General features: G+C 42.6%; 1 protein-coding gene across 4 annotated transcripts in view; it reads left to right on the top strand.

Moving 5' to 3' along the window:
- dco (discs overgrown) overlaps nucleotides 1-19,438 on the top strand; it is a 248,872-nt gene extending 229,434 nt beyond the window's left edge. For 3 of the 4 annotated variants that reach the window (XM_069307058.1, XM_045758335.2, XM_045758334.2), the window contains 2 exons: nucleotides 426-561; nucleotides 12,831-19,438. In XM_069307058.1, the coding sequence (XP_069163159.1) occupies nucleotides 426-561; nucleotides 12,831-12,915 (221 nt within the window). In that variant the 3' untranslated portion in view covers nucleotides 12,916-19,438. The remainder of the gene's footprint in view (nucleotides 1-425; nucleotides 562-12,830) is intronic. The other variant, XR_011223281.1, reaches the window with a different exon arrangement.
- The last annotated feature ends 644 nt before the right edge of the window (nucleotides 19,439-20,082 follow it).

The following is a 20,082-nucleotide window of genomic DNA, read 5'->3' as shown; positions in this document are numbered from 1 at the left end:
AAGGTAGAAGCACATATGCGAGAGAGGGTAGAAAGAATGACACGGGGATGTACAATATACTGTAGATAAATAAGTAAGAAATTAAATGGGTTGAAGGACTATGAGTATGTTGAGAAACTGCTCCTGTCCAACAAGTGGTTGTGCAGTGTAACTAAATAAGAGCCATAAATGTTAGAATGAGCAAGGTGCTGTGTCTGGGTATGACTGAAGCAAGCTTATCTTCTACCCAACACATGTCTAATAAATGTGCAACATAGTGTTTTGTGCATTTTCTGTGTTAATGTTCCTTTATGCTTGTGAAAGAGATAGTATTAAAATTGTTATGATAAATAATTGAATACTTAAATTTATTTGTTCATATTTGACTATTTTGAGAAAATTTGTTAAGAGATAATTGTGATATTAATATGAGAGCTTGTCAACAGGAGCTGGGCGGCTACGGTCAGGTAGTGAGAGTGAACAACGCGTGAGCATGAGGGTGCACCGCTCTGGTACTTCCAACACACACACACCGCAGCTCTCAAGACCTACAGATACATGTGTACAAACTTGGGCTAACAGGTGAGTTGTTAAAGGCCACTTAAAATTATGCTTGATTTAAAAACAAATAAATCATTTTTATTTCTGGGAGGTCTCCCAAAAATGTTGCAAGCCCTTGTTGGCTTCATGAGTTGAAGTTCCTGAATTCTTCTCCCTGTCGTGACATAGCTTAGGGTGCCACAAGGGGCAGCCCTCTCAGAAAGAAGCACATAATTGCATTCAACGCTTGACTTTTTTTTTTTTCCTTTTAATTTAGAGTGGTAGACAGAACAAGTTAAGTGAAAAGACAATGAATGCCAAAAATATCAGTAGTTTCAAAGCGTCATATGGCAAAGAATACTGGGAAGATAGCACACCATAAGCATAACTCTCATCCTGTAACTATTGGGTAATTACACCAAGGTAATTACTTGTAAGTCACATCAGCCCTAGTGAGTCTTTAAAAGTTTTAAAAGCCTACCACACTCGTCCCGTGCCTTGCGAGTGATTTGTTGTCTAGGAGGATTGTAGAATATTCTCCCTATTGTAGAATAGGGAGGATTGTCTAGGTGTTAGTCCCTAACTCTTCGCCTTTGTTCACCTAGCAGTAATTTGGTACCTGGGGCCAGATTCACGAAAGCACTTACGAACGTGTACATCTTTCCTCAATCTTTGACGGCTTTGGTTAAATTTATTAAACAGTTTACAAGCCTGAAAACTTCCCATTCAACTGTTGTTATTGTTATAAACAGCCTCCTGGTGCTTCGGAGTTCATTAATTGTTTAATAATTGGAAACAAAGCCGCCAAAGATTGAGAAAAGATGTACACGTTCGTAAGCGCTTTCGTGAATCTGGCCCCAGGTTGTTAACTGATTGGCAAGTCATGTTCCAGAGAAAACTAGTGGATAAGGCATGCCATGAAACAAATAGGAAGGGAAAGCTCTCAGCCTGCCAACAGGAGTCAGAAGTTGTCTGTTCCTGCACTTACATGGGGGAAAAAAACTGGCTCATGCAGAGGTGCAGAGAGCAGGGAATCATGAACACCATCACTGAAGACCAAAGCCCTAGAAAGGAAGTGAGGCAAATAAGACAACTGCAAGGTTCACAGAAAGTGAAAAAGCAATACAGTATAACAAATGACTCGGAAACTGATCTATTGCCCTGGGGATCCGTGTGTGATAACTGCACTTTAACCCTTTAGCTGTGAAACACAACTAGGAATGTTATCCCTAATTAATTATTCATTAGATGCATGACATGTTTTAACCTTTAACCCTTCCACTGCTCAGGGGTTCTGAGGACATTTACACCCCTGTGCGCAAGAAAAAAAAAATCTAAAATTTGTTCTCGTCTTCTAAACATGTTAATTTGTGTCCCCTGAGCACGGGAAAAATAAAAAAAAATCGTAGGTGACATATTTTGGACGCAATTGACTGAGGAAGTCTGGCAAAAAGTGGGCATTGACAGAGCGGTTGTCAGAGCCGGTCAGCGTCACCCGCGCTGACAGGAGGGAGTTGCCACAAAGATATTATCACTTAATTATTTATATGTCTCTGATTTTTTCTTAGTTTTTTGCAGTAATATTATTCAATAGTGTGTGTTGTAATATATTTATATAATAAATGGTGAATAATTGCTATACTCAAAAGTATGGTGTGCATATTAGTGATTCAATTATGTTCATAAAACAATAAACAAATAGTTTTACTGCTATTACTCTATACACTGGTTTTATATATAAGTATCTGCATGTTTTGTTCACTATAACGAACCACTAAGTTGGTAATGAGAGTCGAAAAGCAACGAGGAGTTACCGCCACACACCAGCCAACCACTCACTGCCACTCCCTCAACACACGCACTAAACTTTCTACCCCAACAATACCATTTGTGATGTTGTTATACTATATACAGACGTTATATATATGTATGTATATATTTTGTTCACTAAACTGTACAGCTAAGCTGATATAGTTAGTTCAGGCACTAAGATTCGTCTCTATACACACAGTCAGCTGGCGGCTCCCTCACTCATTCAAGGTCACACGCACTAAACTTTCGCCCCCAACAATACTGTTTGCAGTGTTATTACACTATATCCACATATTATATATAAGTATCTACATGTTGTATGCACCGTAACTGTACACCTAAGCTTGTAGTTCGCCCAAAGAGCATGGTGGCCACCCTCTAAACAGCTAGACAAATTATGCAGACGACGTCATCTCCGTCACCCAAATGGCTCCTCCCAGCATAATCCTTTTGCTGTTATTACACTAATACACACATTATATATAAGTATCTACATTTGTGTTAACCATAGAGAACCACTGAGCTGGTCTGGTGAATGCAAACAATAACAGGTGGCCACACAGTCAGTAATGATGCTATTTCCCTCCGTCTGCTATTATCACAACCCTGGTTATTTATATCACAGTCAGGGGTCATCTGTAATATTGTCATTGCTAAATAATAACAATTATATATTTATTTTGACATTTTTCGGTGATGCTGTGGTCACAAGCTGAACAGCAGTGCTGTTCGCTCATGCTGCGTGCGCCAGCTTTGGTTGCTCCAACAGTACTGTGCCTCTCACACCTGAGAATATTGCCCACGATTTAAAAAAAAATGGCGTCTGTTTACAAGAGCCTTGAGGAAGCTAATGTGAACCCTGTGTAGCCGCGGGCCATTTGAATCGGGCCTGGCACACTTGGGCGTATATATACGCCATGCGCACGGTGGAACATGTTATTCAGAGCGTATATATATGCCATGTGCAGTTTAAGGGTTAAACTGCACAAAACCTCATATGATGTGTGACATTGAACTCAGTTTTTAAAATTTTCTGAAACTCTTTCAAATGTTTTGTGAATAATCTACTCGGCAAATGGTCCAACTTTGTTTAAATGATACCAGTGTAACTTGAAAAACAAGAAAATAAAAAATAATTATAAAATTGAATATTGAAAACTTCAGATTTTGATATCAGCTGCAAAAATATAAAAATATCACCAAAAGTTTATTTGGTATTATTATGCTTACAGAATAGTATATGATCTTCATTTTCATATATTTAGAATACAGTGGTACCTCAGATTACTAGCACCCCTGGTTACGAGTTTTTCGGGTTATGAGCAGGATTTGTTCAGAAAATTTGTATCAGGATACGAGCATTGCCTCAGGATACGAGGGTGTTGATACGCGTACAGGCCGTCCTAGCACGCGGTGGCACGGCGATCGCCGCTTTGTTTACAGTGCCTCGTGCCCAGTGATTATCCCGCCTCAATTCTTCACCAGAATTTACAGTGTTTTGTTGGATAATTGGCCATTTAAACATAAAAGTTGTTATTATATATCTCACAATGGGTCCCAAGAAAGCCAGTGGTAAGGTTCAACCTAAGAAAATAGTTGTGAGTAGAGGCAGTAGAGGATGTCCCTTCCTCATTAAGAAAATGTGTGAAGTATGGGTAGAACTGCAAAATTTTGTTGAAAAAACTCACCCAGATAAAGCTGTAGCAGGCCATTGCATTGACCTTTTAAATGACAATGTGATGTCTTACTACAGACAAGTGTTAAAATGTAGGGAAAAACAAGTGTCTTTAGACAGATTGTTAGTAAGACAAGCAAGCAGTGAGCCACAAGCAGGTCTAGTGGTATGCAGGCAAAACGTGCCAGAGAGTGTACCCCAGAGAAGTCCTCACTGCTTGATGTTATAATGGAAGGGGACTCCCCTTCCAAACAGTAACACCTCTCCTTCTCCCCCCTCCTCACCATCTTCCACATGCCAACAGCAGTCATCAGCAAGGGTAAGTAATAATTTGAACATACATTTGTAGTGTAAATTTTGATGAATTAGGTATAAAATTGAGTTTGAAGTGAGGTTTTTGGGTAGTCAGGAACGGATTAGTTCATTTCCCATTATTTCTTATGGGGAAATTAGCTTCGGTTTACGAGTTTTCAGGTTACAAGCCGTCTCCGGGAACGGATTAAACTCTTAAACCGAGATACCCCTGTATAGGAATTCAGTATAATTTACTGTAAACAAATAATGTCAATATGGCATTTGAAGTACAGTACAGTATGCTCAAATTTAGACAACAAAAATTTATAAGTCCAAACGTTTAAGAGTTTATGAAAAATCAATTCTATAGGAATTGTAGAACAGACAGCTGTGCACACTATATGTAAAAATGGTGAGAATCGATCAGAAACTAGATTTTTGGATACTGAAGTATGTTGAAATTCTAGTTATAGATATAATTGAAGTTGAAGTTATTGACAATGAATAAGGCAGTTCTAATTCATGAATTTACTTGTATGTTGTAATAAACATTGTTTGGCATTCGTACACAAGTATGTGAAAGTTGTAGGTCAATGTGTGTAGAAATGAAGTCAAGAAAAAATACTCCCCCTAAAAAACTAAATATAGGGATAATTATAAGGGATAATTATAATAATTATAATGATTTAGGGAATATATTTAGGGTATACTTTATACAAGTAAAAAAAACTAATCTGGTCCCTAATCATGAAAACAACCTAAAGAAACAAGGAAAATAGAGTTTGAAATCTGTGAAAAAAATCAGTAAAAAAAAATTCAGTCCCAAGTTCTGAGAGTTGTAACTGATTTATTTGTTGACTAATTTAATTCTGGCTTCACATAGTTAGGGACAAGTCTGCATTCTCCAGGATGTAAAGGTTAAAACAAATTCAAGTAAACAAAGGAGGAAAAAACCTAAAAACCTAAAAAAAAAATATTTTTTGGACAGTGTTGAAAGTAACTGATAATAACATTGGGCAATGTATTTATACGATATATAACAAATAGAGCATAATAACATAATTACTCATTATTATTTGTGTTATTATGTATTACTCACCAATGCTATAAAGGCACCAGCTGCATATCCACTTTGTGGACACTTCTTACTACTATTCTTCTTTGTACGTCAGACAGGTGCTTGCATCTCTTTATTGTTGCATTATCCATCAATTCCAGTTAATAGGAACTGTTCTCTTTATCAACAAAACGTTCTTTTTTTTCTGGGGGGGGGGGGGGCCCGTCGGCTCCCTGGATTTATCCAGGCTGATATGCTAATGTCAGACTTTGGCATCAGTCATGTGTATGGAGTTCTGTGGGCCTACCGGGGACCATGAGCCAGAACCTGGCCCCCCATCAGAGAGGCATGGGGAGCAATGGCCTATAAAAACCCCCATGTGGTTGGAAGCATTCTATGTCTGCCATCGATCGGGTCAGGCACCCAGAAAGGTAAGTGTCCCAAAACAAACCCCTATTCTGGTGAAAATTGCTACCAAAAGCCGAACAAGTGGATAGAACTAGCCAAAAAGAAACAAGCAAATGAGCATGACATCGCATGACGTCACACGTCGCCGCGCTGCTGTCTTTGCAGTTCCCCCCCCCCATTCCCGGGAGGGGGAAGGGGGACCCCAGACCCTCGCACCGGCTATCTACCCTTCAGTTCAAAGACTGATGCTAGAGGCAGAGGTTGTGTGCTCTGGCTCCAGTGATTTTTCAGCACTGTGCTTTGAATGTGGTGGCTGTCTTCCAGGGGTGCGAGAGCCAGGAGTTATTCTACAGTACTGGTATTTGGGCTGCATGTGCCTAGGGTTCCCTTCCCTAGGTGCCTTGTAAGTACTGCCCTTGGGGCTTGGGGTTACCTTCCACAAGTTCCTTGGGTCCTGCCTCTGCTGGGCTGTCTCACTGCTCAGTTTTTTGGCCACCCTTTGGGTGTTTGGGTGTTTTTTGTCTCCCTTGTTTACCTTAGGGGTTAGAGGCAGTTTGCACTGGTACAGGGTGCAGGGTGCTGCGCAGCTTGTTTTCACCATTCATAGCGGCCGGCTCTGTTCCTTTGGGTACGTTGTCCTCTTGCGGGGTTGTGTTTTTCATTTTTGTTTGTGCCTTGTGGGAGGGTCTGCCTTGCTTGCCCCTTGGTATCTGACCTAATACGGTTTTCTTCTGGTGGTGCCCCCTGCTAGGTCCTCGTGAGAGTTCACGTCCCGGGGGTTCAGTTTTTAGAAGGTTGTTTGGTAGACTTGGGCACCGGTTAGTAGTACCCTGCCTGGGCTTCCCTGAGCGTGAATTCCGTCTCGGGACCCTGGGAATGCCCATGGGGGCGCGTAGGTCCAATGGATGTGACCCTCGAGTCCCCCCCCTCGCTTTGTGCGAGTTCGAGGGTTGCTCTGTCTCCTTGTCTCAGGGTGACTCTCCTTGTTTTTTTCCTCCGTCTGCTGCCTGTGGGGTCGGTGGCACCTTTGACCCGGAGTCCTGCGAGTTTCGTTGCTTGTTTTTGACTCAGTTACCCGGTCAGTTATGCTGACTATGCGGGTGCAGGCAGCACAGGCATTGCACGTTGGGTTCAGGCGGTTGCAACATGTTTGGTTGTTTGCTCCCCGGAAGTCCCGAGGCTGCCCTGTTTTGGTTGTTGTGACAGAGCTTGGGGGTGTTTGTTGCTTCGGTTTTGTTCCTTCCTCGCCCCCTTGTCTTTTCTCTGTTGTAGTTTAGTCTGCCCCCCCCCCCCCCTTTCCTCCCTGCATCAGGATCCTTTCCGTCTGTGGGTTCGAGGTCGGGGAGGGGATTCGATGGTCTTGAGACTTGGGCGGTCTCGGGGGTTTCCCCTTCTGGGGTAGCAACAGAGGCATTCAAGCCTGTTTCTCCTGCCGGGTTGTATGAGTCTGCCAGTGGGCTCCCTTCCTTAGTAATTTTCCATCTGCCCCGGCCTTTTCTTGTGAGGCTGGAGCTTTGGTGGGATGGCTCGGCCCCCGGGGCCTGTCGTGGAGGTTCCCGTGGTTGGGGAGGGGCTGACTTGGGGGGCCTCGGGGCCCCGTTGGACCCCGCCGGGGTTTTCTACCCTCAGTGCAGGATTTGCGGTTACGGGGAGTGGAATTTTTCGTTCCCCCCTCTGCATACGGGTTGTTGGGCGTCGTTGGCCTCACCCCTGGTTCGGATCCTTGTTCCTTCAGGTCCGTTCGGTTCCGTCCTCTCGGTGGGTACTTTTCTCCGTTTCTACCCCCTTTTCTCTGGGAAGGGACTTCTCCGTCATGGAGGAGTCATGTTCCCCTATTATTGGGGTTTTCTGCGTGACTTTTGGTCTCGGGTGCGACTGTGCCTTTCTGAGCCTTTGTAACATTGTTTGCTTCTGTGAGATCTCGGGGATTCGGGAAAGTCTTTGATTCTTCCCACATTATTGGAACGTCTGTCGTCTTCCGGTGAGGCTTTCCTCTGGTCCTTTTAGGACTCGTTGGTCCTCTTCCGTGCTTCTTGGTTTTCGATACTGTTTCGTTCTTTTGTCATTACTGTATATCTTCTCTCAGTGCTCTGTCTAGGCACTGCTATTATTTTGCAATACCCCTTGTTGACGCCTTCCCCGCTGGGCAGGGTAGTGCGGTTCGGACCTTGTGCGACTTGCGCATGCGCCGTGGGAGTTTTTGTTGTGGACGGTGTACACAAGTGCTGGTGTTCCGCGTCCTTGTTCTCTCGGGTGCTTCACCTCTCTCGCTCCTCTCGTCTCTCCAGTCCCCCAATGCTGGGGGTGTTCTGGATTGCCGCTATGGGGAATAGGCTGGGTTTTCCCTGCATATGGGTGTGGGATGCCTCCTTTGCCTCTATCCTACTCTTCTCCTGTAGGTGCAGCTCTGGCGTTCTTCCTTTGGCGGTGCTCCCGGACTCCTCTTGGCTACGTTGTGTCATGACACGTTTGTGCCTATGTTCTACAGGTGAGTTTATGCGGTCTGGCGTCTCTTTCGGCCAGGCGCTGGCTCGTGGCTATGAATTTATGAACATAAGAACAAAGGTGACTGCAGAGGGCCTATTGGCCCATACGAGGCAGTTCCTATTCATACCCATCTGGTCCCACTCATATACATGTTCATCACATGCTTGAGTCAATCAAGGGGGGCCCCCACTTTTGCCATGTTACGAGGTAAAATGGTAAAGATAAATGTTATGGGGTACATGTTACACTGGGTCAGAATGTTATGAGGTAATAGTTTGCTGTGGCTTGATACTGGGGATCCATGTTGGGGTTTAGTTGTCGTGTTTTGTTTGGCCCTGGCATGCTTCTTCCTGGGGCCTTCCTTGTTCGTCTGTGTTGTTTATTACACGGTGGGTCACGGCCCCGTTTTTTGTGGTCTTATCTGGGTCACTCTTTCCTTCCCCATCTTGCAGTGCCTGGCTTAGCCCATCCATATACATTGGATTCTCTGTGCTCACCTAGTTGTCCTTCCCTAGCTGTGCTTGCAATGGTTAAGCTCTGGCTCTTTGGTCCTGCTTCTCGGCTATCATTTGCGTGACGTAGACATGGCCTCTGTGTTGTTGGTCCTGTCCCTTTCAGTCCTGTTGTTGGTCCTGTCCCTTTCAGTCCTGTTGCTGCCTGTCTTCCTCGTTCCTCATCTTCCTTCTACGCTGGTGTTCCTCGCTACTGGTGCTGATGCTGTTTTTCTAGTCCGTATGGTTTGTTCTCCTGTATCCACTTCAGGTCGATTGACCTGTGGGAGTAATATGCGAGGGGTAGTTGGATTGTTTTGCATGTCGGTTCCTCATCAGGGCTTGACATCTGCGAGAAGCCCTGTACATATAAGCTAGTTAGCACAACACAAACAAGTGTAAGCTAAGTGTTGGGGGATGTAATAGTTCTGGTGTTACCTCGCCCCTCTCGTTACTCCTTGTTGTGTGGTTTAGTATGTGATTCTTGACACCTACTGCTGCCTTGTAGTTACCTTCCAGTGTTTCCGGGGCTTGGCGTCCCCGTGGCCTGGTCATCGACCAGGCCTCCTCGTTGCTGGACTGGTCGCCTAGGCTGTTTGACACGGCTGCTCGCAGCCTGATGTCTTACAGCTTGGTTGTTCAAGTATCCTTTGGAGGTGTTGATATAGTTCTTTCTTGGTCACTGTGAAGGGTCAGCCTGTTTTGCCCCTTATGTGTTATGGCGGTGTGTTGAACAGTCTCGGGCCTCTAATGTTGCTGGGGTTCTCTTCTGAGTAGTGGGCTAGATTGGACTTTGTCCATGTTCAGTTCCCTGCTTTTGCACCACCCCTATGTTTGGTTAATTCCCAGCTTGCCAGGTTTGGGTTCCCGGTTTCCTGGCTTACCCTGCTAGTTGGCATTTTTTGGACCTTGCATGTCACTTCTCACGAGTCTCACATCGAGACCACAGTGTCTCTGATCTCCTGGCGAGCTCGCTGGCATTGGAAAGTTTTCTGTTTGGCAGACGTTCCTTTTCATTCTTTGCTGACTTGGGTTCCTGCTCTGCTTGCTCGGTGGTTGCACCCGAGGTTTTCCCAGGGCTCCGCCTCTTCCTATGCTCGATCAGTCCACGGCGGGGCTGGTTCGGTTCTGCCTTGAGTATCTCACCATCTGTTGGTGGACAGGTGACTTCGTTGATGGTGTCCCACCTGCGTGCTTCGTCTTGGCGGCAGTTTGGGGTTTTCCTTGGCGGTCCTTCCTTTTTCTTTCTGTCCCTTTGTCAGTTTGCTATGTTTTCTTGGCATGGTCTGGTCCTTCTCTTGTGGAGGTTTGGGGCTGTCATCTTGCCACATACTGTCACCTAGTCTCGTGTGGCGCTGGCAGAGCCGCTCTGGGTTGCTTTGGTTTTGAAAGTTGCCTCGGCACTGCTTCGCAAGCCATCTCTGGCATGGTTCACCTCCGGCCTGCTCTTGCGCCGCTTGAGCCATCCTAATTCTTGGATTGCGTGCTCTTTCCTCTTCTCAGTTTGTGTTGGCCCCCTTTGGTTCCGAATTGTTTTCCGAGGCTCTTTTTCTTGTTGGAGTTGGTCTCTGGGGGTCGGGTTGGAGTGCTTCATGCCCTCCTCCGGCGCCTGGGTTTCGGTTCTTTTGGTTCTCCTGATAGGTTTGTTCGTGTGTAGCCGTCTCCTTCTTTTCTGGCGAAGATTGGCACTGCTGATTTCTGGAGGGGTCCTTGGGTTGTTCGATGCTTGATGGGTCTGGCCGGGGGTGCATCGTGTTTTGTGTTCGATTGCGGCATTGCGCCATGCTTGGCATGCCATGACTGGGGTCCTGCTTTGGGTTGTTCAGAGTTCCCCCTCTTCCCTGTTCCAGGGTGTGGTTCTCTCAGGTCGTCCTCAGGATGGTTCAGTCCTGCCAGCGTGCTCTGTCCCCGTGCCCACGTCGTTCGCTGGTTGGCTTTGCGTTCCTTCGTTGATGTTCCTGGGCCTTGTCGGGCCTGTGTGGCCTTGGGTTGGCAGTTGCAGTTTTTGTCTCTGCTTCGCATTAGGGGTGTACATCTTCCGCCTCCCGGATTAGGTCCCTCTTGTTTTCATCTTTGGGTAGGTAGCTCCAGGGAGCCGACGGGACTTCCCCCAGAAAACCAGTGTTGAATGTAATGAAATGCCATATTTTGGGTGAGACCCAGCATCCCTCCCTCCCTCCAGTTGGCGTTTTTTGGTGTCTTTTGACATCCAGCCTCGGAACTGAAGGGTGGATAGCCGGCGCGAGGGTCTGGGGCTCCCCCCCCTCCCCCTCCTGTAGAGGGGGGGGGAAAGCTGTGCAAACAGCGGCGCGGTGATGTGTGACGTTATGCTCATTTGCTTGTTTCTTTTTAGGGGGTTCTATCTACTTGTTCGGCTTTTGGTAGCAATTTTCACCAGAATAGGGGTTTGCTTTGGGGCGCTTTCTGGGTGCCTGACCCGGTCGATGGCAGATATAGAATGCTTCCAACCACACAGGGGTTTCTATAGGCCATTGCTCCCCATGCCTCTCTGAGGGGGCCAGGTTCTGGCTCGTGGTCCTCGGTAGGCCCACAGAACTCCATACACATGACTGATACCAAAGTCTGATAGTAGCACATCAGCCTGGATAAGCTCTGGGGAGCCTCCAGGTCTCACCCAGAAAATGGCGTTTCGTTACATTCAATGCTGGTTTTTTAAATATTCGTCTAAAATCATGGTTGATTTTAGACGAATCATGAGTGGTTGATACTTGGCCTCTAAACTGGAGTGACTGGGTCGCCGGCGTGGTGGGTCCAGGGCTCCCCCCTTTGGGAGGAGGCCTATAAGTGCATGCAGTCCTGGTACTGTTGAGAACACCTGGCCACCAAACACACTGACATCACAGAGGACATCACGAAGGCAAACACTGCTTGGAAAGTGAGGCCAGAGAAGATGTCCATTCCGGTTCGCATTAGCTGACGACGAACTGGAGAGAGATATCAAATAATATACAGGAGGAAAATGCTGGAGAGCCAGGTCCCAAATCTGCACAGTAAAGTAACAACATACTGGAGTGAATGATATGGAAGAAAATTCAGAATAGAACCAGTGAAGAGCAGGGGTGCCATAAGCACAATCAGAGAACACTGTATTAACATCAGAGGTCCACGGTTGTTCTATATCCTCCCAGTGAGTATAAGACATATTGCCGGAACAACCGTGGACATCTTCAAGAGAAAACAAGATAGTTTTCTTCAAGGAGTGCCGGACCAACTGGACCGTGGTGGATATGTGGGCCTGCAGGCTGCTCCAAGCAACAGCCTGGTGGACAAAGCTCTCACAAGTCAAACCTGGCCTCGGGCCAGGCGTAGGAGATTAGAAGAACTCCTAAAACCCCATCTAGCAGAAGTAGCTGGGTTGCTGGCGCAATGGGTCCAGGGCTCTCCCCTCCCCCTCTGGGGGTGGGGGAAGCTGAATCATTATCAAACTGAAGTGAATATAAGAGTTATAAATAATCATACTCTGCCTAAGCAAAACAGAAACAAGTAACACCTAGTGGACCAGCCAGTGGCTTTGGGCCCATGCAGGAATATCCCTAGGGGAAAAACAAATAACATCCACCATATTCCCATGTGACCCCATTACAATCCACCATATTCCCACATGACCCCATCACCATCCACCATATTCCCACATGACCCCATCACCATCCACCATATTCCCACATTACCTCATCACCATCCATCATATTCCTATGTGACCATCACCATCCACCATATTCCAATGTGACCATCACCATCTTCCATTTTCCCACATGACCTTCCTTCCCCATCACCATCCACTTTGTGTTCACCATGCGTTGTTCTGGGGACACTGGTCTTTGGGGGACCAGTCCCTAATCAGGCCTCCTGGTTGATGGTGTGGTCAACAAGGTTGTTAGATGATACAGCTGCCTGCAGTGTGATGGATGAGTCACTGCCCTATCACCTCCCACTATAAACTCCACTGTTCATATGCTCATACTCATACAGGTTCATCAGAACCATCATAATCTGTGTCAATTATTTGATGATTGCTTTTCATATTTGTTATTGTTACTCATTAATATTTTTGGAAATTCCTTTTTAGTGTGAGTCCTCCAGTATCTGGGGGAGTGATACGTCGAGGATCTGCGGGCAGAGATGGCACCTTTCGATATCCAGCTAAGAAGTGAAAATTAGGCATCCAATTTAGCTAGTTTCTGTGTAATGACAGTTGACAGTGCTCTACATAATAGTCATTTGCTGCCTTGTGTTTGGCACTAACACATCCAGAAATTGGACTGAAGAAGCATGAGTTATGTGTGCATTAAGGCAGAACAGACACATTGAAGACTTGCTAAGGATGTGTTGCTGTCAGCAATGAAAACATTTTACTGGCCAGCAAAGCTCAAGATACTTTAATAGTGCATTGATAAAAGAATATGAACTTTTCTAGAATGAAAGCCATGGCCTTAATTATAGTATTTATGAAAATGTGCAATGAGAAACTTTATAAGAAAATTTCATGGAAAGTAAATGCATTAAATGCATCAATTAGTTTATCAGTGATAATTTTATAATAGTTTATGAGGTAACTACAGTACTTGGTGGACGCTGTTTGCAGGATCAACAGTTGTGGTGTCCAAGAATTGTTTTCTATAGTTTGTGAAATCTGTATATTCACCAGTTAATATGGTGTTCTCGATGACTGCTGAGATATTCTTCAGTGGTGTACTTCATCAATACCTTTGATCTCATTGCCTGCAGGTTTTCACAGAGGCATGTCCTATGGCAAAAACTGTAAATGATGATTTAAGTTAATATAGTCAATCTCCATTACTATAACTTGCGGTTACCTAACATTCTGTCTATTAAAAGCAGAACTTTTTTAATATATTTACCAAGCAGTTGAAAATTCTAACTCAAATTTAATAAAAAAAAAAGAGTGGCAGAAAATATAATAGTTATTGCTATATCCAGTTATATGTGCTAACGGTAGCCAGTATGGACAATGTTATATTTCCACGTCCTTCTTGTGATTAGGATCGAAAGTCAAAATCTTCGTATTTGTTTCGTAGTTTGTCATTACTATTTTAATATATACAATTGCTGATTTTGGTTATACAGGTGCTTCAACAATGTAGTAATTAAAAAGCAAAGCTTATATTGGTACCCTCTATGTTCAAAATAATTACCCTGGTGTTTTATGTGAATTTTGGCATCTGCTTGCATACAAATTTACAAAGTGCATGCAACATATTTTTGATTATCAGTACTGTATTGACATGGTACTGAAAACATATTCTGAGTAATGGCAACCTGACTGCAAATTATTTCAGATATTGTGAGTGAAGTTTACTGGCTACAGATTTTGGCACGTTTTCCCTGATTTGGCCACTCTTGTGAGGTTTTGGCCACTCTTGTGAGGTTTTGGCCACTCTTGTGAGGTTTTGGCCACTCTTGTGAGGTTTTGGCCACTCTTGTGAGGTTTTGGCCACTCTTGTGAGGATTTGGCCACTCTTGTGAGGATTTGGCCACTCTTGTGAGGTTTTGGCCAGTGATCTTGCATACATCCTATAAGGCATAAGGAGTTTGTTACCAATTAGTTTCAAGAGGAAATAGTTATATTCATATGTATGCATTTAAATGATCCTGGCCTTTCCATTGGCCCATGACTCCTGGAAGAGAAAGCAAGTGTCTTAGTTAGATCTTCCGGGTGCTAAGATTTTTTTAGAACCCAGTTCCTTTGAAATGGGAATAATTATTAATAAAGAATAAACATCTTGCATTCCTTCACAAATGTTATTAGAGCATATTGGCAGCATGTTGTTTAAACCAGGACAAGTGTGTTGTGAATGTCACATGTGCATTTCTATGTTTTAAAATATTTGTTACATTTAGAACCACATCACTCTTTCAGTTCTATATTGTTTTGTATTATTTCCATTGTCTCCTTGAATCATACTATAATGTAAACTGGTACAGTTTTATGAGGTTTTGATAGAATGGATAGCAATTAGTGAAATTCAGTACAGTGCTAGTAAGCAAAGCATTTTATTTATAAGTCAATTGCTGTCTAGAACTCGACTGTAATGTGCAACGTCATCAAGCGTCGTGTTTTGGAATTTGGCTATATTACATCTGACCATGGGTGATTATTTTGTATTTATATATGTATATTTGTTATTAGGTAATTCATGATTTTAGGTTCATTCAGTGTGATGGACTAGGCGTCTAGTTGAATCTGGAAACAATGAGATGAACAGTTGTAAACACAGATGATTTTTTATTATTCCCAATAAATAGTAAATGCCATGTACAAATGTACTCATACAGCCATCTTCCAAAATGTGGCTATCATTGTATTTACCATCATTCATATACAGATGAATGCATAGCAGTATTGTGTTAATGTCTGAAGGATGTTTTCAAAAGAGGAAGTGTGTGTGTGTTTCTTATGCTTTAATGTGTGAGGGGGGGGCCATGCAACAGGGGGGGGTACTGATCTTTGAAGGGGGCATGCAAGGGGGAAGGGGTACTGATGTTTGGGGGGGGGGGCATGCAAAGGGGGGGGATACTGATGTTTGGGGGGGGGGATACTGATGTTTGAGGGGGGTAGCATGCAAGATACTGACGTACTCACCTAGTTGTGCTTGCGGGGGTTGAGCTCTGGCTCTTTGGTCCTGCCTCTCAACCGTCTATCAACTGGTGTACAGGTTCCTGAGCCTATTGGGCTCTATCATATCTACACTTGAAACTGTGTATGGAGTCAGCCTCCACCACATCACTTCCTAATGCATTCCACTTGTCAACTACTCTGGCACTAAAAAAGTTCCTTCTAATATCCCTGTGGCTCATTTGGGCACTCAATTTCCACCTGTATTCATCTAGTTGTATTCACCTAGTTGTGCTTGCGGGTGTTGAGCTTTGCTCTTTCGGTCTGCCTCTCAACTCTCAATCAGCTGTTACTAACTACTAACAATTTTTTTTTTCCACACACACCAGGAAGCAGCTGTAACAGCTGGCTAACTCCCAGGTACCTATTTACTGTTAAATACTGTTAACAGAGGCATCAGGGTGAAAGAAACTTTGCCCATTTGTTTCTGCCTGGTCCAGGAATCGAACCCGGGCCACAGAATTACGAGACCTGCACGCTGTCCACTCAGCTACCAGACCCTGTCAATAGGGGACCTGTGTCCCCTAGTGCGTGTGTCCCTTGTGTTAAATAGCCTGTCTTTTATCTACCTTATCAATTCTTTTGAGAATCTTGTATGTGGTGATCATGTCTCCCCTAACTCTTCTGTCTTCCAGCAATGTGAGGTTTAATTCCCGAAGTCTCTCCTCGTAGCTCATACCTCTCAGTTTGGGTACTAGTCTTATGGCAAACCTTTGAACCTTTTCCAGTTTAGTTTAGTTTAGTCCAGCTTGACTAGATATGGACTCCATGCTGGAGCTGCATACTCCAGGATTGATCTGACATATGTGGTATAAAAGTTTTGAATGATTTCTTACACAAGTTTCAAAAGGCCGTTATGTTGGCCAACCTGGCATATGCCGCTGACGTTATCCTCTTGATATGGGCTTCAGAGGACAGGTCTGGCATATCAACCCCCAAATCTTCTTTCTCTTTGACTCTTGAAGAATTTCATCTCCTAAATGATATCTTGTATCTGGCCTCCTGCTCCCTACACCTATCATCATTACATTACATTTGCTTGGGTTAAACTCTAACAGCCATTTGTTCGACCATTCCTTCAGTTTGTCCAGGTCTTCTTGAAGCCTCAAGCAGTCCTCCTCTGTCTTAACCCTTAAACTGCACAAAACCTCATATGATGTGTGACATTGAACTCAGTTTTTAAAATTTTCTGAAACTCTTTCAAATGTTTTGTGAATAATCTACTAGGCAAATGCTCCAACTTTCTCTAAATGATACCAGTGTAACTTGAAAAACAAGAAAATAAAAAATAATTATAAAATTGAATATTGAAAACTTCAGATTTTGAAATCAGCTGCAAAAATATATAAATATCACCAACTGTTAATTTGGTATTATTATGTTCTCAGAATAGCATATGATCTTCATTGTCATATATTTAGGATATAGGTTTTCAGTATAGTTTACTGTAAAAAAAAATTGTCAATATGGCATTTGAAATACACACAAATTTAGACAACAAAAATTTATAACTCCAAACGTTTAGAGTTAATGAAAAATCAATTCTATAGGGATTGTAGAACAGACAGCTGTGCACACTATATGTAAAAGGGTGAGAATCAGTCAGAAACTAGAATTTTGGATACTGAAGTATGTTGAAATTATAAATATAATTGAAGTTGAAGTTATCAACAATAAATAAGGCAGTTCTAATTCATGAATTTACTTGTATGTTGTAATAAACATTGTTTGGCATTCGTACACAAGTATGTGAAAGTTGTAGGTCAATGTGTGTAGAAATGAAGTCAAGAAAAAAGAACTCCCCCAAAACACAAAATATAGGGATAATTATAATGATTTAGGGAATATATTTAGGGTATACTTTATATAATATAAAGCTCTAATCAGGTCCCTAATCATCAAAACAACTTGAAGAAACAAGGAAAATAGAGTTTGAAATCTGAAAAAATCAGCCAAAAAAATTCAAAGTCCCAAGTTCTGAGAGTTGTAACTGATTTATTTGTTGACCAATTTAATTCTGGCCTCACATAGTTCAGGAAGAGTATGTTTTCTCCAGGATGTAAAGGTTAAAACAAATTTAAATAATAAACAAAGGAGGAAAAAAATCCTAAAAACCTAAAAAAAAAAAACTTAAAAAAATATTTTTTGGACATTGTTGAAAGTAACTGATAATAACATTGGGCAATGTATTTATATGATATATAACAAAATAGAGCATAACATAATTACTCATTATTATTTGTGTTATGTATTACTCAGCAATGCTATAAAGGTACCAGCTGTATTTCCACTTTGTGGACACTTCTTACTACTATTCTTCTTTGTGTGTCAGACAGGTGTTTGCATCTCTTTATTGTTGCATTATTCATCAGTTCCAGTTAAATTAATAGGAGCTGTTCCCTTTATCAACAAAATGTACTTTTTTTTTTTAATTAATATTCGTCTAAAATCAATTTCTGAAAATATTTTGATGAAAGTTCCACGAAGCTGAAGCCAATAAGTTGGAGATTTGTTTAACATTTTAAAGTAATTTTTACATAATTGGAATATTTTTCAAATTATACCCCCTTCAGTGTCACACATCATATGACTTTTGCGCAGTTTAAGGGTTTATCCTTATAATTTTGGCATCATCAGCAAACATTGAGAGGAATAAGTCTATACCCTCCAGGAGATCATTTACGAATATATGAAACAGGATAGGTTGGAGAACAGAATCCTGTGGGACTCTTGTGTGTGTGAGGGGTGTGAGGGGAGGCATGCAAGGGGTGGGGATAATGATGTGTGAGGTGAGGCATGCGAGGGGGTGGGGATAATGATGTGTGAGGGGAGGCGTGCACGGGTGGAGGGGCATAGAAGGATATTTTTTAAGAAAAGCATAATGCAGTTTTATAGTGTTATGTGTAGGGAAAGGAGGCTGTTAAAGCAATACTGTATTTTTCATATAATTTATTTTCTATCAAGTATTTTATTCCTTTTGTCGGTAAATAATAGTCATTGTTGTATTTCAGGATTCAAATTTTGAAGGCCTTTTAGGCAGTGTTGATATTGCTTACTGCACACTTTTTATTTTGATCACATTTCTAAAGAAAAAAAATACTGAATAATTTTATTTTTATAATTGTTTTACCTGGATAAAACGAGCCCATACAGATTTGTTGTGAACACTACACGTATTCATATACTGTACAGGTGTTTTGTTTTGATCATCACAAACAATCTGGTTTATCCTTACATATGTTGCATTACTGTACATTTCTCACTCGGCTCATTTCACACTCATTTAATGTTAAATCACAGCAGCGAAAGTGTACGACAATTCGTCGTCTCCCAGTTTCTATTTCTATATTCACTATCTGCAAAGTCTGCACCTTTATATGTTTATTAATTTGTTATTCTTTTCCTTATGAATCATTTTCTCCTTGAATATAACAATTTATATATATATATATTTTTTTTTGGTGTGGAAAAGGGGGAGGGGGGGGGGTGGAAGGGATCTTCAAGTGTGAGTGTTGTTTAAGTGTTTGACTTCCAGCCTTCATAGCCAAGATGTTCACCCTCCAGGCGTGTCCTGGAAGATGATGTTGGCAATGTTTCATGCTGGAATATTGAACTCTCCTTATCAAAGATACATTAATTTTTTTGTTTTAAGTATTTAATGCTTTTCTGGTATAAATCCAAACTGAATATTTTATATAAATTGTATAATACTTAATTTAGATTTCTAATATAAATTAAGCTTTTTTTAGTACAGAAATGGAATTTACCATTTTGTCATCTCAAAAACCCATTTACAGTGACGTTTATGTATCTTAAAATTCAATAAATTTTTGTACAATAATGATGGTGTATGTATGACAATTCAAACTTTAACTTGATTTCAGGGGTAATATATTTAGTTTTTGTAGAGAAGAAATAAATACTTTCTTAATGTACACCGTTTTTGAAACAATGTTTGTTGTAAAAGTCATAATGAGGATAAACTGCTCTCCAAATTCAGAATATGAAATGTAATATGAATGTAATAAAATAATTATGTATCTAGTATTTCCAAACTTTCTTCCTTTTGATTTTTTGTGTTCAGAAACTGTTCATTTGAGACAGTTAAGCAAGTCTCAGCTGTGTCTGGGTACAAGATGAACAGCACAGTGAGTTTTCTTACTATTGGGGATGTTATTTGTGCTGGTATAGTATCGTGTTCACTCACAGGATGAGTGGCGCTGCCCAATACTGTCACTATGGCGGTGTGTCCACTCACAGGATGAGTGGCGCTGCCCAATACTGTCACTATGGCGGTGTGTCCACTCACAGGATGAGTGACGCTGCCCAATACTGTCACTATGGTGGTGTGTCCACTCACAGGATGAGTGGCGCTGCCCAATACTGTCACTATGGTGGTGTGTCCACTCACAGGATAAGTGGCGCTGTCCAATACTGTCACTATGGTGGTGTGTCCACTCACAGGATGAGCTGCGCTGCCCAATACTGTCACTATGGTGGTGTGTCCACTCACAGGATGAGTGGCGCTGCCCAATACTGTCACTATGGTGGTGTGTCCACTCACAGGATGAGTGGCGCTGCCCAATACTGTCACTATGGCGGTGTGTCCACTCACAGGATGAGTGACGCTGCCCAATACTGTCACTATGGCGGTGTGTCCACTCACAGGATGAGTGGCACTGCC

The sequence above is a fragment of the Procambarus clarkii genome, chromosome 59 (assembly GCF_040958095.1).
Source record: "Procambarus clarkii isolate CNS0578487 chromosome 59, FALCON_Pclarkii_2.0, whole genome shotgun sequence".
In the NCBI taxonomy this organism is placed as follows: Eukaryota; Metazoa; Arthropoda; class Malacostraca; order Decapoda; family Cambaridae; genus Procambarus; species Procambarus clarkii.
This window is presented reverse-complemented; position numbering and strand designations above follow the sequence as displayed.